The 20,303-nt window shown below is 36.8% G+C and overlaps 2 protein-coding genes across 2 annotated transcripts; one reads left to right on the top strand and one right to left on the bottom strand.

Annotated features, from left to right (window-relative positions):
- Positions 1 to 8,091: 8,091 nt before the first annotated feature.
- Positions 8,092 to 19,375, top strand: LOC125227278 (STE20-related kinase adapter protein alpha). Its single transcript, XM_048131579.1, has 7 exons — positions 8,092 to 8,458; positions 8,596 to 8,828; positions 10,514 to 10,691; positions 11,069 to 11,258; positions 12,968 to 13,091; positions 14,152 to 14,273; positions 17,871 to 19,375. The coding sequence occupies exons 1-7, from the start codon at positions 8,294 to 8,296 to the stop codon at positions 17,945 to 17,947; spliced, it is 1,089 nt and encodes a 362-aa protein (XP_047987536.1). The 5' UTR covers positions 8,092 to 8,293; the 3' UTR covers positions 17,948 to 19,375.
- Positions 14,558 to 15,647, bottom strand: LOC125227357 (general odorant-binding protein 69a-like). Its single transcript, XM_048131692.1, has one exon. The coding sequence runs from the start codon at positions 15,224 to 15,226 to the stop codon at positions 14,798 to 14,800; it is 429 nt and encodes a 142-aa protein (XP_047987649.1). The 5' UTR covers positions 15,227 to 15,647; the 3' UTR covers positions 14,558 to 14,797.
- Positions 19,376 to 20,303: the final 928 nt, after the last annotated feature.

Genomic DNA, 20,303 nt, shown 5'->3' on the forward strand with positions numbered 1-20,303 from the left:
ATTTGGAACCCATGTTTGAATTAATTAATTGTTGCGATTCCCCGAACAGTTGCAATATTTTAGCATATGCTCTTTCGACTTCCGCAATATACTGTTGTACCTTATTGTCGAGGGGCACTTCCCCCTTTTCTACCTATGAAATATAAATCTCTAAATAGGCATTATACTCGTTATAAACCGACTTTGCTTCCGAAAATTTTTCCTGCCCTAACTTCTCGCTTCTTCTAACTGGCCCAAGCTTAAGCAAATATTCCTTAAAATAATTAATGCGCTTATAAAATTCTAAAACATCTGGCATAACTATAACGAGCCTTAAGCTAATATAACGCCACACGATAAGGTCTACAGTCCATAGGAAAATAATTCACTACACTTACATGATTTCCCGGCAGGCCGATGAAAGTCTTTGTCACTTCACTACACTTACATGATTTTTCCGGTAGTCCGATGAAAGTCTTTGTCACTTAGTTCGTGGTAGGACACTCACACTGCTTTGCCGATCCGCAGCGCTCCAGGAATCCCCACGACAGCCGCTGCCCGCCACCTTAGACGGACGCACGCCTGCGCATCACCATAGCAGCCGCCTGGCGCTCGATCTTCTGCGTCAGACACTTGTGGATCCTTTTCCAGACGAGATAGACGAAGATAACGGTGATCATCACTCCCATAGCCATCGTTATGTATGATTGCCCATCCGCGTGGCTGATGTCCTGACTCGTCCTGGCGCTATTGCCCTGACCGGCCTGAGCTATGATGACCTCTTCCTTCTCCACTCTAGACACAGTTTTCCCCATCTTGAAAATAGCAAACCGACGAAATGCTGCAGAGAAGCCTTAGTGGTCGTAGTTCCTCAACACGCTGACACGCTTTGGCAAGGTCGCCATGTATTGGTCGAAGCTATTGGTGCATGTTCTATTCGGTAGGGATGTAGTAGAGTTTAATAAATGAAACACATGTTGACTCTCCAAGGCATCAATATGTAATGTCGATTAGAATACAGATAGAATAAGCTGATCATTATGAGTAATACAGTTTCCATATATAAAGCATCTAGCCTACTTAATCTAATTAGGTATGCTTACACATCACACTGTCTTTTGAGAAAATCCCGGTATAAACTGCCTAAAATATGAGGCCAGGCCAATGAATTGTCTCAACTGCGAAACTGTTTCGGGTGGTGCAAGTTCTGTTAAAGCTTTAATCTTTCTGGGGTTAGGCCGTATTTCTCCGGCAGAAACGTGATAGCCCAAATATTCTACTTCTGTCTTCAAGAACGCGCATTTCTTTAAATTCAGTGAGAAACCGGCACTACTCAATGCTCCTAATACTTGGCGTAACCGATCTAAGCCTTCCTCTACTGTGCGGGAGGGAATAATGACGTCATCTAAATACACTACAGCAAACGTCTCACCTAAATGACCTAGCGCCTTATTTATAGCACGTTGATACACCGCCGGCGCATTTCGGAGCCCGAATGGCATAGTAAGGTATTCGTACTGCCCGTCCGGGGTCACGAAACTTGTCCGCTCTATCGAGTCCCTGTGGACTGGTATCTGATGGTACCCACTTGCCATGTCAAGTGACGTGAAAAAGTTGGCTCCTACCAGCCGCTGAATTTGATCAGAAATAATAGGAAGTGGGTAACGATCGGGCACAGTATTATTATTAAGCTCTCTATAATCTACGCAAAGTCGGTCGGAGCCGTCTTTCTTTTTGACCAATAAAATGGGGCTCGAGAATGGGGAGCAACTTTCTTGAATAATACCAGCTTCTAAGAGGTCTTTAACTTTGTCGCGTACTAACTCCCTCTCGTCTGTACTCAACCGATACGGACGTCTTTGCACAGTACGATTCGGATCAGCTAATTTAATTTCTAACTGCCCGGTGCTAACTCTACCAGTTGGAGTCCCTTCGACAAAATGGTCTGAGTTTTCTTCGAGTAATGTCAGTAACTGTCCGCGAAAGTCGCTAGGAATGTCAGTGTTGATGTTTTGGAAATCCTTTACTTTAGACCCTACTTCACAAACTGCTACCGTCTTGACTTTCTTAAAAACAAGTTTACTTTCAGTTATTTCTACTGCATACCCTAACGTCAATATATCTCGCCCCACTTGGATAGGCTGAGGTATGCAATCATCAGGTACAGTATACAAAAGCAATTGCACAGAGTGCCCCTGTATGTTGACCGTGGCTAAAATTTGAATACTACACTGTAAACCACTAGATTGTTTATCTAAGCCAATTAAATTTACTATATTTTGCTGTCGTTTACCCGGAAAATTTTTAGCTACACTTTCTCTAATTAGAGAGCATTCAGCACCCGAATCAAAACAGAATGAATACTTCTCACCGTGACTTGTAGACAGTTGGTCTGACGCTTGCTTGACAGTGCAGATATTCACTCGGGCGCTCCGCAACCGCTTCGCTTGAATTATTTTCTTTCTTCGTGCAGCGCGTTGATATGTGTCCTTTTTCACCACAGGAGAAACACGTGAGCGAAGAAGGCTTCGTTGGAACATCCGCCGTAGTTTTCGATGTCGATGCTGAACTTGAGTCATTTTTAACACGGCAATCACTTGCCAAGTGGCCCGGCTTGTTGCAAATGTAGCACCTCCGTAATGAATCAACACGTGGACGTTTAGCCTCATTTTGTGCCAACTGTTTATCTTGTGTCGCAGGTCCTCTCTTACGATACGTATAAGCCATCAGTTCTTGTTGCATTTTCACTCTCGTATCGATTTCCGTAGTAAAAGCCAGTCTTTGTAGTCGTGGGTCAGTTTTAGATGTATGTGCTAAGGTTACAGCTATAGCTATCTGCTCATTTGATAAAGAACTCCACCTATTCATTAGCGTGCTTAAAAATCGATTAGCGTATGATGCTAAACATTCACCATCCTTTGGGTTCTCGTTGAGCAGCCTGTATAAAGTAGCAGCTGGTGTTTCGACGTAATCGAAGCGAGCAAGAAAAGAGTCTTTTATCTGAGGCCAAGTTATCCCAGCAAAACTATTCTGGGCCAGCCACGACGCTGCTGTGCCTTTTAGCGCTCGACTCAGGGCAATAATTAGGTTGCTACTTGTCACCTCTTTTTCTTGTACGCACAAATCAACAGTAGCGCACCACGCCCGAGCATCGCTGTCTCGTGATTCAGGATTAAATTCAGGAAGTACTAGTTTAGTATCTCTAGTATTTGGTTCCTTAATGGTACGAATCAATTCCATCATTTGATTTTGTTGCATTTCAAATAACATTCTCCACATTTGATTGTCTGTATTATTCAAAATAACACCACTCTGACCTGTAGGGTTATCCTGCACCGTTTCTGGTAATCTCACTTCCGATGTCGGAGTATCGGGAGGCCGAACAGGTGTATTTGGAGGCGTGTTCGACATATTGATGTAGTGTGGGCGCGCACGTGCAGGATTCACGAAATAACACTCAAACTATACTTTTAAATCACTGTGTTTACTATTAGGATTAATTAACATCAAAAATATTCACCGATTACAAAAATAACTCGCGATTATAAATCAAAGGCAAGAGCTAATGGTTTTGTAAGCGACCATCTCGTGCGGGGCGCTGTCAGTTCATTGAACGAATGAATGACGTCCCGCGCCGCCATGACACTTACAACTCCATTCGGGATTACCCGCTCTTAAAATAAATCAAATGTCATGAGTAAATCACAACTACCCGACAATTTCACTATTTAAAAAAAATAATCGAACAAAGTAAATAAACCGCGCGCCGTTATACATATTCGTACCTACTACCTACGCTGTGGTCGCTGTGTAACAATTCTACAATCATTGCAAGAATTTCTTTTAAAACAATAGTAATATGTGTAAGGCACAGTCAGCCAAAAAAGTGGTTTACCACTTTTCGATCAATAGAGTCGAAAAGTGGGAAACCACTTTCATGGCTGACCGTACCGCAAATAGATCAGTTACAATGGCCCCCCCAGTCGAGAATTGCCCCGCTTTACCTTAATCGAAATAATCGCGGACAGATAGATGTACCTACAAAGAAACCTACGGATCCAAATGAAAATCTTATTTTTTGTAAACGTTTCAATAAGAATACTTTTATTACGCGGGCGAAGCCGCGGGTAAAAGCTAGTAATAAATATAATCTATCACGTATCGAATTTACTTATATACTTAATTGATCAGTAAAATAAAATCTGTAAAATGATGAAAAAATTAAGGCAACGGCGGTGGACATCCGTTTATATGACGATTGACCGAGCACAGTGGGTATGGTGGACAAATTAACATAAATTGTTTAAGCAAAACTAACAAAACTAATTTTTTGTCAAGGCCATACATTTTGCGGTTCATTTCGTTATTATATAAATTGCGGAAAAATATAATTTATTGAGCTGGAAGCATGTTTCACTCGTATCAGTGCGAATGCTATTCATATACTTACAGTAAAAATACACATATTGTCAAATATTTTGTAAACTTCTACAATTACGACTAAAATTATTAGAAAGTAACGATAGTACGCATAATATGCTTTCAAATGATACCTCTCACAAATTGATCGCTAAAATAGGATCTGAGAAATACATAAAATTAGGCGACGGTTAGCACCTATTTACGTCACGGGGGTGCAGTGACACCTGCTAAACCAAATTCGTAATTACTTGGTTGTATAATATCATACATCAATAAAACTTATATTTTTAGAAAGCATATGAAATGTCCTGTAAATCTTATCATAACATTATTTGCGGTAAAGTTATTGTTTATTGGTCATGCACCAAGATACAATCTTAAAAATTATGAAAACGGCAACGAAAATGGTCATCCATGTATATGACGGTGCGCAGTGAGTATGATGGATAAATTAAGATTAATTGTTTATGCAATACTGACAAAACTTATTATTTGAAAAGGTCATATATTTCGCCGTTTATTTTGTTATTATATCAATTGCGGAAAAAATATAATTCATTGAGCTAGAAGCATGTTTTACTCACATCGGTTCCAATGCATATTTTCAAATATTTTGTTAGCTACTACACTTACAACTAAAATTATTGAGAACTAATGATAGTACGCATAATATGCTTTCAAAAGATTCCTGTTAAATAAAATAGGATCTGAAAAATATAGAAAATTTGGCGATGGTCAGCATCCATACGTGACCGGGCGCTGTGGCCCCTACTTAACCATATTTGTAATTGCTTGGTTATATAATATCATACACCAATAAAACTTATGTTATTAGAAAGCGCACAAAATTCCGCGTAAATCTTATCATATAGCGTAAATCTAACATCAATTCCGGAAAAGTTGTTGTTTATTGATTAAGAAGCATTTTTTACCAGTAGGTACTTGTGCGACTCATAGTTTATAAAACACATATTTTCAAATATTTTCTAAACAGCTACCTTTAAGATTATAGTTGTTTATAAAAAAATATAGTAGGTTTAATTAACTTTGAAACGATACCTCTCGCATATGGATCCGTAAAATAGGACCTCAAAAATATTGAATACTTTACTACGGTCAGCGCCCATTTCTGCGACCGGGCAGAGTGACTCCTGCTAAACCAAATTCATAATTACATGGTTATATATTATCATATACCAATGAAACTTATATTTTTAGAAAGAGTATAAATAGACGCGAAAATGTTATACTAACATCAATTGCGGTAAAGTTATTGTTTATTGAGTTAGACGCATTTTTTACTAGTAGTTGTGCAATTCATGCGCGATAAAAAAACACATATTTTCAAATATTTCGTAAACGGTTACTTTTATGAGTATAGTTATTTATAAACAATTAAAGTAGGTTTAATAAGCTTTCAAACGACACCTTGCACGAACAGATTGGTGCCATAGGACTCGAGATGTGAATAAATATCTATGATGGTCGGCCGCCATCTTTCTCCCCCTTTTTCTCAACCCGTCCCCCCCTCCTTAAACTAAAACAGGTCAATTCGTAATCTGGAGATAACGAGGAACACATCCATACCTGTTTTATGTATTTAGAAGAGATGTCGACGACTTTTTGTAAAAAGAGGTCGTTTGGTCCCTGACTATATAGCAGGCACACGGCGATATATCCATTTTATATGGAAGGCATATTATTATTTTGTTGCATTATTTATGAATACTACTTTAAATAAGGAAAAATCTACTAAAAAACAGAACATTTAGTAAAAAAAGAGTAACAAACACATAAAAATTATATTTTTAACAATGTTACATTTTTTTTACCATTTTTATATTGCAATAATTATAAAAAAAATTACATTATATCGGATATTTATATCCATTGATATATATCGTCGAACGCAGCTGGATATACATATATCCGATATATATTGGATATATATCCATTGATATATATCCTCGAACCCTGGTAAAAACAACTGTTAAATAAATTATGAATCTGGTAACTAATGACCTAATTGATATTATTGTGCGGCTGATTAGCAATTGTTTTGCATTGATGTTAAAATTAATATGTGACATATAATGTAAAAATTTCTGAAATTGTATTCAAATAATCAAGGAAATGGTGAAAATTAATATGTTCTAAGGTATTAGGACAATTACCTATGGGATTACTTGGACAAGCAATAATGTTTATGTCTATGACTCTCAAGTAAGTCCAAATTTAGCAACTTCTGACTCCCACAACTACTACAATATCATATATTTAGATTTCCAGCATTACCATATTTTCCATTTATGTTGTCGCAATGAAATTTCATATCAAGACTATTTCTAATTAAATTCACTTAATTGTGGCATATTCCTGTCATATTCTTATGCAATTAAAGTTAGCAATATCATTTTTATCTATTGAGTCAATAAGTATGCTGCAGATTATAATAAAATTCAGAAGGTAATTAAAGGCAACTACCCAGAGCCCTTAATTTAAATAAATAAATAAATAATAATAAACACTTGATAAATAAATAATGATAAATCATTGAGGATTCACATTTACATTCAGTACAATTACCTGTTTTCCCATGCAGGTTATGTATAAATAATACACCATATTTTTTTTACAGAAATAGTAGATTAACTTAGTATTGCTGTTGCTCTATATACGTTTTTTTATCACACCCACCACCCACCTACAGGAATTTGTAAGAATTCAAGCATTATTTATATACCTGATGATCTGCATTACTTTGACAAGACAGCCTGTACAAACTGAAAATAACGGTTCTGAGATTTACACTGTAGATATATGATGTGTGTTTGAAACTTAAATACAGGAAAACTCCCAACTATAGTCCAAAGCTCCCAAATATACCTAGTCCAAAATTAACTGTAAATATCTTGTTCAGGTGTACTTTTTACTTATTTTTTTTTCTGCTTTAAGACTGGCTTTTTATATAAATAGATGAAAATACTCGGACCAAACCAAAAGGACCATTGGTAATGATACTTAAATTCTTTATGAACTTGTAGTCCATAGTTCTGCAACTGCAACTATAGGACTAGAGTTGGGGAGTTTTGCGTAAATAAAGATTAATAAGTACTAAAAATTCGCCATAGGTGAAACTGTAAACCATTGTTGTAAACAAATGCTGTAAATTTACAGTATTGTTTGGAATTTAGACATTACTTACCAGCATGAAACGGAACCTCCCTACGGGTTATTAAAGCAATCTTCTCACTCTTTATAGATCTTGACATGCTCAACACGCTGAATGTATTTATTTCAGTTGACAGAATATATATTAGTATTTAATATTGTGATAAACAGCGCATTCACAGTTCGCGCTAAAAGTAAAATCACAAATATTTCATGACAAATGACAACAGAAACACGTTGTCAACATCGACAGCTGTTTAATGTATGTTCAGATACTATACATTTTTACACTCAGACATGCTATGATACATGTACGAGACGAGCTATCCTTACTGTTTTATACAAATCTAATTATGCACATTTTGATGTTAATGAAAGCATGTAAAAAGTCAAAATAAGAAGTCCAGTAATTATTAATTTAAAGCCCAAATGTTATACTGAAAACGACATATTTTTTTTACTGTGGTATAATATATGTGGTAATATCTTTGAATAAACGTCAACTTTTGTCTTGTTCTAGCAGTGCTGTCAAAAAGTAAAATAAACATTTTGTTGGTTTATATTCTTTTATTTTCGATGTGATTCCGTCTAAACTTCACAAAATAATCGTAGATCGGTAATAAGTACAATATGATAGTCTGACGGTGTCCTGATTTGTACAATTCGTTTATTTACTTAAGGCTTAAAATCTCCTCGTTTGACAAATTTCATTGTATTTGCGATGTTTAACCCCGATTTTAATGACTACCAATTGACTTCTATAATCACTGAGAGTTCTGGGGGCGTAGCGGTGGTTTACTCTGCCCTTTACAAGCCTAATAAGCAGCATGTGGCCGTTAAAAGATACTTCGTTGATAATAGCAAGGAAAATGCTAACCTTATACAGGTAAAGTATGCGTTATGGACGATTAATAATTATTTTATATCTGTTGAGTGTTTCTAAACTATGACAGACCTGACAGTAACAACAAAATGAAACAGCAAGATATTTTGAAAAATTTCAAATTTTAATGAATATTTCAGCAAGACATTCTAACCCGCAAAGAACTGCAGCACCAAAACATTCTTCCATACTTGACTTCTTTTGTCCACGGCCGAGAACTGTATGTAGTGTCTCCTCTGATGACGTTTGGGTCCTGTCGAGATGTCCTGGACCGGTACTTCCATGAGGGCTTGCCGGAACTGGCCTGTGCTATAATACTGAGGGATGTGCTGCTAGCATTACAGTACTTGCATAAACAGTTGTACATACATAGGTAAGCCTAAATAAATTTATTAGGTTAAAATATTGAATCTTCAAATAACTGGAGAAGTTGCTGTCAACATCTTCTAACTGCATGAATTTTAGTTGACAAAACTAAAAACTTGAACAATTGAGCACAAGTGATATGTACAATGGTTCTTAATAAATGGGTGATGAGAAAATGAAATAAAATTAAAAAAAATCTGATGAAATGTGATGATTCTATTCTACAAACTAGTATATTGTCAACTTTTTTCTTTTATTAGCATACATTGTTATTGCGGGTGCAATAACAAATCAGATAAAGAGCACATAAAACAGAATGTCTATTTGGTAGAAATGGACATATTATGCCTACAGCTACTAAGCATTTCAGTAAGCTCTGTACATATGGAAAGTTTTCGCTAGAAATGGTCTCTAAAAATTGAAGGCATGTTTACAAAAAAACATAACTAACATTTTTGATAGATTTGAGTAGTTGGTAACATAGTCTAAGTAGGAGCTGCAAAATCACCCAGCAATGATAATTTTGTGAAATCAGTTATCAGTATGGATAAATTGATCAAATGTCCTTTCTTATACGTGACAATGTCAAATGGCATAGTTAATATGAATTGACACTCAAATCAAGTAAGTATAGAGGTTGGATTTTAGAATTTAAAACTTATACAAGTAGGCATAAATGTTCCTCAAAATCAGTTTAACATCTGTTTTTTCTTGTTTTTCATAATCTTTCTGTACTGTCGAATCGTTTTTGTACCCACGATAACGACGTATGTCTATAATAAGCAGTGATCGGGGATTTGGATGCCACACTGTGGGATGTCGAGTAGAAACAGTGATATGGATATGCCGTCCGGCCCGTGATAATTTTTCTAATGTCATAGTAGACAAATGATGACGGAGCGTCTAGTGGTAAGCAACTATCATAGCTCATAAACAATGAGGTTACAAGTAACTGGTCGAAAAATAAACCCAATTCCCGTGTAGGTAATATATTAAGAAATTTGGTGTGATGTAATATGTGGATGATCCCTTAATAACATTAATGATGTTGAATAAGTAAGTGTTGCTTAGGTAAATAGTAATAATGATTAGAACTGTAGGTATTATTTACGTGTAATATAAAAAAGTCAAACTTTCTTTGTCACTAAGAAAATAATATGTGAAAATTTTGCACTGAATTATTTATTGATAATAAAGTGAATGTTCACTTTAATTTATAAATCACATATTTTATTGTAAGTGAGGGAGGCCTATACTAAACTGATCAAGAAAAAATAAATTGATATCAGTAATAACAATGATGATTTGATAATAATATAATAATAATATTCTTTATTGTCGTATTTATTATTTAACATATTGACCCGTAATAGCAATTAATTGATAATAATAAAAAGGTAGGTAAATAAATTATGATAAAAAACTGTCCTTTTTCTAACCACACTAAAGCTTGGAATCCCGCGGCATATCCATACTAGCATAATGTTTGAGGTCATTCACCCCGTGTGGCATCCAAATCCCCGATCATTGATAATAAGGCTGACTTGCACCAACCACTTAACTCATGGTTAGTGAGCTGTGATCTGTCAAATTCCATATAAAATGGTGGGTTAACCCTCCATTTTCGTTGGTGCAAGTGGCCCTTAGTAATAATTTTTGCAGTAGACACATAGATTTTACTATCCTCTACAGAAGCGTCCGTGCGTCGCATGTGCTATTGAGCGAAAACGGCAGCGTGCGTCTGTCGGGTCTGCGGAGCGCGGCACCGCTCGTACTCCGCGGGCGCCGGCAGCGCCGCCTGCACACTCTGCCCCCGCCCGACCCTGACAACGCTAACCTGATGTGGCTCAGCCCGGAGCTGCTGGAGCAGGTATACTGTAGTTGTTTTTGCTACTGAAAGGCAACAACATTGTGTCTCTCGGATCTACAAAGCACAGGGACTGCGCAGTTTGGGTTTTTGTTAAAGTACGACAAGTGAACATCATATGGCTCAGCCCCAATCTGCTGGAGCATAATCTTTAAAATGCCTTTTATTGTGCTACTAGCTAGTAGCTCATATTGAGCAGTGAAACTCCTCGTAAAAATGAGGACAAAAAAATAAACGAAGTCCTTATTCTGGTACTATGGTATTCTATGGGTATGCACGTCTTGCGGTGATTATTAGTAAGTCATAGTTGTCATCTAAGAATATGAGCACAATGAAATCTGTATATGTATATTTAATGGTTTTTTTTTTTCATTTTCCAGAATTTGAAAGGATACGACGAGCGTTCAGACATCTACTCGCTCGGCGTCCTATGCTGCGAGCTGGGCAACGGCGCCGTGCCTTTCGCGGAGGTTCCCACCACACTTATGTTCACCGAGAAGGTGCGCGGCTCGCGTCCTCAACTCCTCGACTGTTCTACCTTTCCGCAACCTGCAGCCCATGAAGTCAAAAGTAAGTTTTGTTTGCTACTGAATGGTGGCAAAGACTCTTAGTCATACTTGTTATGGAGAATTTTTGGCCAAAAGCTGCACTTTTGGATGGAAGCAAGTCGCTTTGCATGGTGATAGTAGACATCATAGTAAACGATTTTTTCCGAGGATATCGAAATTTCATCCCTTAGGAAGCCGAGCGTAGCGAGGTGTTTTATGAAAATGAAAAAAATTCTATCTTTTTATTATGTATCGTCCGATTTTGACAAAACGTATCTCAAATGAAAGGTATTGATTTTTGTAATTTAAAAAAAATACAAAGAAAAAAAATTTGAAAGAAAAGTAAGAAAAAAATAAAAAAAGTAAATTTACGTCTCGCACTCAATAACTTCAAAGAATGACAGACAAAATGTACAATGTCGATATACGAGTTTTTTTTAATCGAAGACAGATAAATTTTTAGTTGAAAAGTGAAGACCGCATCGAAATCAGATTAGCATTTTTTAAGATACAAGTTGCCAAAGTTGGGAAAGATCGCTTTATATGGCCACTTTGAAATTCCTTTGCCAGAAAGTCAGAAATAATATGTTTTTCTGACACAGAAAAATACATAGTAACAGTACACATTAAAATAAAATTAAAAATTCCGAGGATATTATAATTTCATCCCTTAGAACGACGAGCGTAGCGAGGTCGGTTACGAAAACCGAAAAAAAATCTCATTTTTTTGTACGTCGTCCGATTTTGACAAAACATGTTTCATTTGAAAGGTATTGCTTTATGTAACTTAAAAAAAAATATTGAAAAAAATTGGAAAAAAATGTAAGATTTTTTAAAAAAAAACCTTAATTTTCGTATCACACTGAATAACCGCAAAAAACGGTAGACACGGTGTATAATTTCGATATATGATTTTTTTAAATTAAAGACAAATAAATACATGATTATAAACTAAAAACCGAATCGAAATCGAATCAGTAGTTTTTAAGATGCAAGTTGTCAAAGTTGGCTTAGTTTGTTTATATGGTCGCTTATAAATTCCTTAGGCAGAAAGTCAGAAACATTATATTTTTCTTACAGTTAAAAGTATGCATAGGTAATAGACATCATAATAAACAATTTTTTACGAGGATATAAAAAATTCATCCCTTGGAAAGCCGAGCGTAGCGATGTCTGTTACGAAAAACAAAAAAAAGGCAGTTTTTTTTAATTGGATCGTTTTTCTAAGGGTTTCTTTTGTCAAAATCAGACGATACAATAAAAAGATAGAATTTTTTTCATTTTCATAAAACACCTCGCTACGCTCGGCATCCTAAGGGATGAAATTTCGATATCCTCGGAAAAAATCGTTTACTATGATGTCTACTATCACCATGCTAAGCGGCTTGCTTCCATCCAAAAGTGCAGCTTTTTTTTCATAACTAGTATGACTATCTGTGCCATTTGACGATTGTTTTCTCTGACAACGTGCCTAATTCGCACCCGCATTTTCTTTGAGAGCTTCTTCTGACATCCTGTGCTTATATTGCTTGACTGCTCCACCATCCCAAAACCCCAGATGAAAAGTAATTTAATTTTCTATAATGACAATGATGGCCTGTATATGTTCAACGACTCCTCTTATGCGCGATAGGGTGTTTTAAGAATGAAGAGAAAATATTACCTGTATTCTTTGTTTTTTTATGCTTTCGAATATTTTTAGCAAGCAAACATATATTTTTATTTCCGCAGATATGTACAATACAGACACCGTAGGAGACAGCGCGGAGTGCGGCGTGGCGCGGCTGCGAGCGCTATACTCGGCGCGAAAACTGTCCGACGCCTTCCACCACCTCAGCGATCAGGCGCTGCAGAGGTATTTGGCTCATTTAGTCGCGTATTTGAGACATGTGACGCGACTCATGGCATGGAGAGGCTTATTGTCCAAGGACTGGTCAATGAATGTAGGCCAAGAGGACACTCCCGTATGACAGAGAAGCATCTGCCAGGGAGAACTAGAGTAATTGTTCGTCATTCAACTTGACCGCGACTTCTCTGCCAAGAGTAATTAGACAGGAAAGAATAAAGAAACTAAAATGTTGAAATCGTTATAGTTCTTTGGATCTGATGATGAAGCGAGACAGATGGCAAAAGTTTTTAGTAGTTACTAGTTTAGGCTCGTTTATATTTTAACTAGCTTTTACCCGCGGCTTCGCCCGCGTAATAAAAGTATTCATTAAGATTTTCATTTGGATCCTTAGGTTTCTCTGTAGGTATATTTATCTGCGATTATTTCGATTGCACATATACGCTGGGGAAACCTTTATAAACATCCCACATAGCCCGTATTTCGACACTATGATCGGTGGGTAAAAAGTACTTTTTTTCTATTATCCCTTAAAAATTTTTACATTTTGCTTATACTTATCGCAAACGTAATCTTCAAGCAAGCAAACAACGATCGTCTTAGAGCACATTGATTGTAAGAGACCGCCGACCGATTATCCGTATCCCTCTAACGATACCCATATTATCCGTATCCGTATCGCTATCCCTATCCCTATCCCTATCCCAATCCCAATTCCTATCCCAATCCCTATCCCTATCCCTATCCGTTATCAAGATGTTCACTGATTTCTTATCAAGTGCTAAAATATAAAGTTTCATGGTTTTATCTTTTAAAATTAAGAAATCCCATACAAACTTTCAACCTCTTTTTCAACCCCTTCATCCCTTTTTTTCGAAATAAAAAGTAGCCTATGTTCTGTCTCAGGGTCTAAAGATTGTCTGTTCCAAATTTCATCAAAATCGGTTGCGTGGTTTAAGCGGGAAAGCGTAACAGACAGACAGACAGAGTTACTTTCGCATTTATAATATTAGTATGGATGGATATGGATTATTAAGTAATGTATTGTATATTTTGTCACTGATTGCAGGGACCCAGAAAAAAGGCCGTCGGCAGCACAGCTCCTGAACCACCAGTTCTTCAGGCAGATCCGCAAGACTGACTTCCTCCCTAGCCTCATCGGCCGCGTCAAGCCTATCAAACCTGACCAAGGTACTTCTAGAATACGACTATTATACCTACAACTTATACCGAGTGATCTCTGCGTACATAGCCTTAGCAACGAGTGAAAATAGCAAAAATTTGATCCACACCAAGCTCAATAAATCTTTAGCTGTAAAATCTACAATTGTTTAGTCTTTAGACTTGAAATTCAGAAAATGCTATAGGAAGATTACATGTAACTTGAAGATTCACATCACATCACATGACAAGATGACAAAATGAAAGGCTGAAATTGTAACTCACAAAACCACATTTATTCAATCATGAATGATTTGGGTCTAAAATATAAGTTGCAGCCGTATATTTTAAAGAGAAGCCTAGCTGTCTGGGTTTATCTCTTCAATTTCATATTTGGATCAAATACTTTGAAGTCTTAAGCCACCCACTGATGGAACCTTTATGTGGTTAACCATTTGTGAAAATCCAAATTCAATATTTTTATGTGAATAATGACTAATTATTTAAATTAAAAAATACATCACTTTGTGGCATATGTGAATTGACTTACAAGCCTAAATTAAGCAGTACTCTGCCTTGTTCATTTGCTGCCAGCACGCCTGCGTGTTGAAGGCTGTCTCGCAGTCGTCGGCGCCTCTCTTGGAGCCGCAGGTGCGCACAATAGGCTCGTGCCTACTCCTGACGGCCTCCGGCAGCAGCTCGAGCGTCGCTTCTATATCCACATCCCCGTTGTCCAACATCCCTGCGGTCTCCATCACGCATTTCATATAGCATTTCAACTTTGGGTCCGGCATCAAGTCGGCTCCATCATTTACTTTCGCGATCAATCCCATGTCCACTTCGCTTTCTTCTCCGCAGTTGTCTCTTAACATTTTGGCTAGTTCTACAGTCTCTTCATCCATACCTTCGGTACACGTCTTCTGTCCGGTCACAAATCCGATCAAATATAATGCCATGACGGCGGAACAGAAGACTTCACGCATTGCGTTTTTGTTTTTTGAACTTTTTTGGACAAGTCAGATCAGTTGTTGGTAAATGCTAGTTCTGCTGGGCATTTTTCTGAACGCCTTATATATAAAGAGCGGAGCTGGTGTATTTAATCATGTATTTGCCGTCTTTAGCAGACTAATTACACAATTTAGCACGGATCCTAATTAAATCCTTCCTCGTTTCTGTTAATTGAGTGTGTTTAGTGCTCTTATGCAGTCTGTAGTTGTTTTTCTGCTTTTGCTGTGTCATGTTAGGTAATGAAAGTCAAGTTAAGATGAGATTAATGCTTAAGACGAAGACGGAGGATCCGCATGAAATCGCCTTTTCACACAAATGGAGTTATCATTTTCCTCTACGAATTTTCTTATGTGTTTTATTTGTTTTATATCAACAACTTACTATGCCCAACGTTTCTTTTAGGAGCTATAAAATTGTGTGTCAAATCTATTTATTTCTATTAATTTATACAATACCTAGTATATAATTCTAAGACAAAACACACTTACAGTCACAATTATATAAAATTTTATTATTATTTATATAATTCAGGCAGGCAGTTGAAAAAACAACTGATATGGCCTGTATCCTGGTATCTTTTTCTAGGTTTATCTCATATTATTATGTTTGTCTAATTTGTTCTTAAAACTGTTGATGTTGGGTGCTGAGACTACTTCCTCTGGTAGCTTGTTCCAAGGCGTGACTACTCTGTTAGCAAAGAAGTGTCTATGTGGGTTGTTGTTTGACATGCAGAGTTTCTGTAGTTTTAAGTGGTGCCCTCTCAGTCGGGTATTGGTGTCTCTTTTGATGTTAGTGCTTATATTTTTATTGAACTGTGTAAGAAAAGTAAAATATGTTTATCCATACTAATATTATAAATGGGAAAGTGTGTGTGTCTGTTTGTTTGCCCGTCTTTCACGGCAAAACGGAGCGACGAATTGATATGATTTTTTAAGTAACTAAATAGAGATACTTGAAAGGATGGAGAGTGACATAGCCTACTTTTTGTCTCTTTCTAACGAAAGCTAGTTTTATTATACTTTGTTCAAATAGCTCTGTTTATGTAAGTAATATTTTTACTGAATATGATGTTTAAATATTTTTTCTACTCCCGTACTGTTATTCGTGAGTTACAAGGTCGTGCATAGAACTTAAAAACCCTACATAAAAGATGTCAGGACAAGTCTATCTAGTCTATACCCTGAAAACATTTAGTAGAAGTAGCACGATATAGCTGTTACAGTTCAGTAAATACATTGCTACCAACTTAACAAACCAATTCGCAGAGTCGAGACTCCTTCGTTTTCTGCTGCGTTCATTGGCGACGCGTCGAATCGCATTCAAATGTATGAGAACTCGATTCAACTCGGCTCGATTCGTCTTAGTGGCCAGGCTTCAAAGAACCATACCATAGACAATTTTATTTTCATGTTTGCACTGAAACTGCATATTCAAAATGGTAGGCGGTCCACTAGATAACTAAGATGACTGAAAGTAGGTATTTGTTGATTTATAATTTTCTTTCAAAATAAGTGCTTGGTCGTAGAAAAAGTATTGTATGCAACGGTGTTTAACTGAGTCAAAAAATGCTCGTGGCGTCTTTATTAACAATTTTCGGCTTCGCCTCAAATTGTTACCCACGCCACTCACCTTTTTTAACCTCTTTTAACCACCAGTTGCATAAAATACTATTCTTTCAGTGTTATATATAACTATAAAAGACCGTTTGTTTCGTAGGTACTTAAATAAATAATATGTTTCATTATGTCTATATTCAAAGAGGAAAATGGGGAAGCTGTTTGTGCGGAGAAGCAGACTTCTCCTCTCCACTTAATCAATTTTGTCATCAGTGCAGCGGACAAATTTCAACATATCACTCTGATTAAAGACTCGATATGTACTTAGTAGTAATTAGGCGTGTGTGCTTGTTTATGTAGTGCATTTCATTTCCTGGAAGTTTCTTACATTAGATCTATTAAATATATCATGTTGTTGGCAATCAAGCATACGGTTCACCTGATAGCAAAGACATATGTAACTCCGTATAGACGGATAAAGTCGAAGAAAAAAACGTACCTCAAAGCCCTACAGAGAAAAAGGTACGGTGGCCTAGATGGCGTTACACCTTTGGGGAACACTCGTTTTAACACATATCAAGCAAACAATATGGGCCAAATTGTCAAAACTGAGGTTCAAAAGTTTTAAGTCGAGAGATGGCAGTCTATGCACTGTGATTACACATTTTACTTTGACAGTAACTCTCTATAATACTCGATCCTCTTTGCCTGATAGTAAGCTGTCACTGGCGCCTGCAACTATAACTAATACTGTAAAGGGTTACGTGTACGTTGCCGGCCACATTAAGTTCTGTGTTGCCGGCCATTTTCGGCTGTAGGTTACCAAATCCTTCAATAAAAAAACCCGCAGACATTAGGTATTTAGGTACAGTCGTGTTCATAAATATGCGTACATTTCTTCACCTTAATTCGTAGCAATAAAGTGAAAAAATGTACACATATTTATGTACTCGACTGTACCTAAACGTGTAACTTCAACTCAGATGCCGATATGCCTTTAGTTACTAAAGTTTAGTACATTGCATAATTACGAGTCTAGGTAAGTTTTTTTTTCTATTTTCAGATGACATGTCCGCTCTACTTTTACAAGAGAAACTGGCTGAAATGGAGATAGAGAAGACGACAGAATGGGACTTCTAAACACATTCTATTGACAATACATATATGGGAACATAGCTCTGCCCCTAACGGCTGAGTCGCAAAAACGTATATCAATTACTAGTATAGTATAAAACACAAGTCATCTCGACGGTTGCTTGACGTGAGTATTGGAAAGATTTGTATTACTTATTTATTCGCATTAGAAGTACCTCTTTGGTGCTTTTTATGAAAACATTACTGTCGATTAGTGCATCTTTCTAAGCGCATAGGACTTGGCGCGAAACGCCACCGAAACGCCGTAGAAATGTAGTCTGGCTCTGTCGCGCCAATATGCAAGAGCGATAGAAATAGATAGCTACGAAAGAGATATTATCGTGAGCGTTTCGTGAGCGTTTGTACATTTGGCTGCGCACACTGGCCGATTGAGTCCTTACAAAATTAACTATTATGCAAAAATGCAATTTGAATATTAAATAATAGTCATGTTTCAAAAAGATATATATACAAGGGGGTGAATTACCTTAAAACATTTATTTATACATTTTATTTTTAACTTCCCAAATCGAACGTTATTTATATTTGCCGTTCATGGAGGAGGCCTACTTGATGATATTATATTTGTTTATTTCTACTAAATTGAAATGTAAACTATAATATTTATAATTCTAACGTCACATGAATAAATACGTTCAAATTAATGACGTGTCCATTCTCAATAATAAAGATGCATAATATCATAAAATACTGCAAACGCAATACTTTATGAACAACACAATCAAACAAACCAGAAACAATGTTCTACGTATATTCAGTACGCTAACGTGAATGGGATCGGTGATAGTATCACAGTGACGGACTGTGCGCCATTTTGTCACTCATTTAAAGTCTTGATATTTCTGTTGGTCCATCAAAGATCAGAGGGCCTACCGCGATCCAGGTACAACGTGTTCTTTCGCTGTCGCACTTGTTAGTTCATAAGTAGGTGTGACTGGGGGGCGAGAACACGTTGAACGTGGTTCGTAGTAGGCCTCTTATCATTGCAAATCCAGTTTATCTGAAGGCAATGACTAAATTTGTTTATCCCGTTTGAGTGGCTGCTGTATTTCAAACCACAAACTAAGCGGCAGCTACCGTCAACGAGAGTGCATTCTCCCTTACCTTTTCGCCGCCATTAACTTGATATTTCAGTACATGTCGTGCCCCACACGCTGCGACTCGATATGTTACATGAGTTGCTTAGGTGCAATTATTGACATGGCGTTGGTGAAACTTTAATATTTAATTGACGTGGCGGAGAAAAGGTTAACCAAATTACATGTGTGTAGACTGTAGGGCTATATTCACAATAGTATATTGTGCAACAAGGGAGGTAAGAGGGATTTTGTCGACGAGTGTTAAAACTCGCGACAGCCGCAGGCTGGAGAGAGTTTTAGACACGAGTTTACAAAATCCTTACCTCCTGAGTTACACACAATATTTTTCATCACATTTGAGAGGAAAACACAGCGAAAAAAAATCATAAGGCAAAACCTTCAATGAATGGCGGTGTTGTACTGCCCGTTGCTATGGCAACGCGATCGAGGTGGCCGTCACAATTTCCTGCCAGATTGCAAATTATAACGATTTATCTGCGTGAAATTTACAAAATATAGGTAAAATACACTGAAATAATTGTAAAACATAAATAAAATGCATTTTTCATACAGTATAATTTTTTTTTATAGCTTAATAGTCAAATTTTAGTTGTGCAAAAAAAATCCTTGGCTGATTGAAACATCTTTTGCCTGAGGTATTGTACAGATAGTATTCATTTTTAAAACTAAGGCCTGATTTAGACGGCGTGCGAACTCGCATGCGATTTTAGTTACATTGCGGGCTGTTGAGGTTACATACAATTTTGCAGAGCCATCAAATACCGCAATGTAATAAAACTCGTATGCGAGTTCTCGTACCGTCTAAATGGGCCTTAAATCCATTATTCCCTTGGGAATAAAATGGTACATTATACTTCAGTACACGTAGATGCAATGAGACCTTTAAACAGCAAATGTGATGAAAATTAAATTGTGACACAAGTATATTGATAACTTGATAAGGCATTGAGTGACTTCATTTTGATTTCTATCTGTGACATTTACATTTGTGAATTTTACGCGTTTCTTCTTTCTTGTTCAAATTCTATATTTAGTATTTATAATATCAGCAGGGTTAAATAAAATCTTCGGTTTTATCGTGATTTAAGCCGTTGGTGGACTTTACGCCAGACACAATAGAAAGACGTCTATATACTATCAGCTGCAAAAGTGCATGGTGAAATTATGAATGAATTCATAAATTCGCTTTTGCAGCTGATAGTACGTCTAGGGTCCACCAACGTGTTAAGTACATTTTTATT

Source organism: Leguminivora glycinivorella, chromosome 1 (assembly GCF_023078275.1).
Source record: "Leguminivora glycinivorella isolate SPB_JAAS2020 chromosome 1, LegGlyc_1.1, whole genome shotgun sequence".
Taxonomy (NCBI): Eukaryota; Metazoa; Arthropoda; class Insecta; order Lepidoptera; family Tortricidae; genus Leguminivora; species Leguminivora glycinivorella.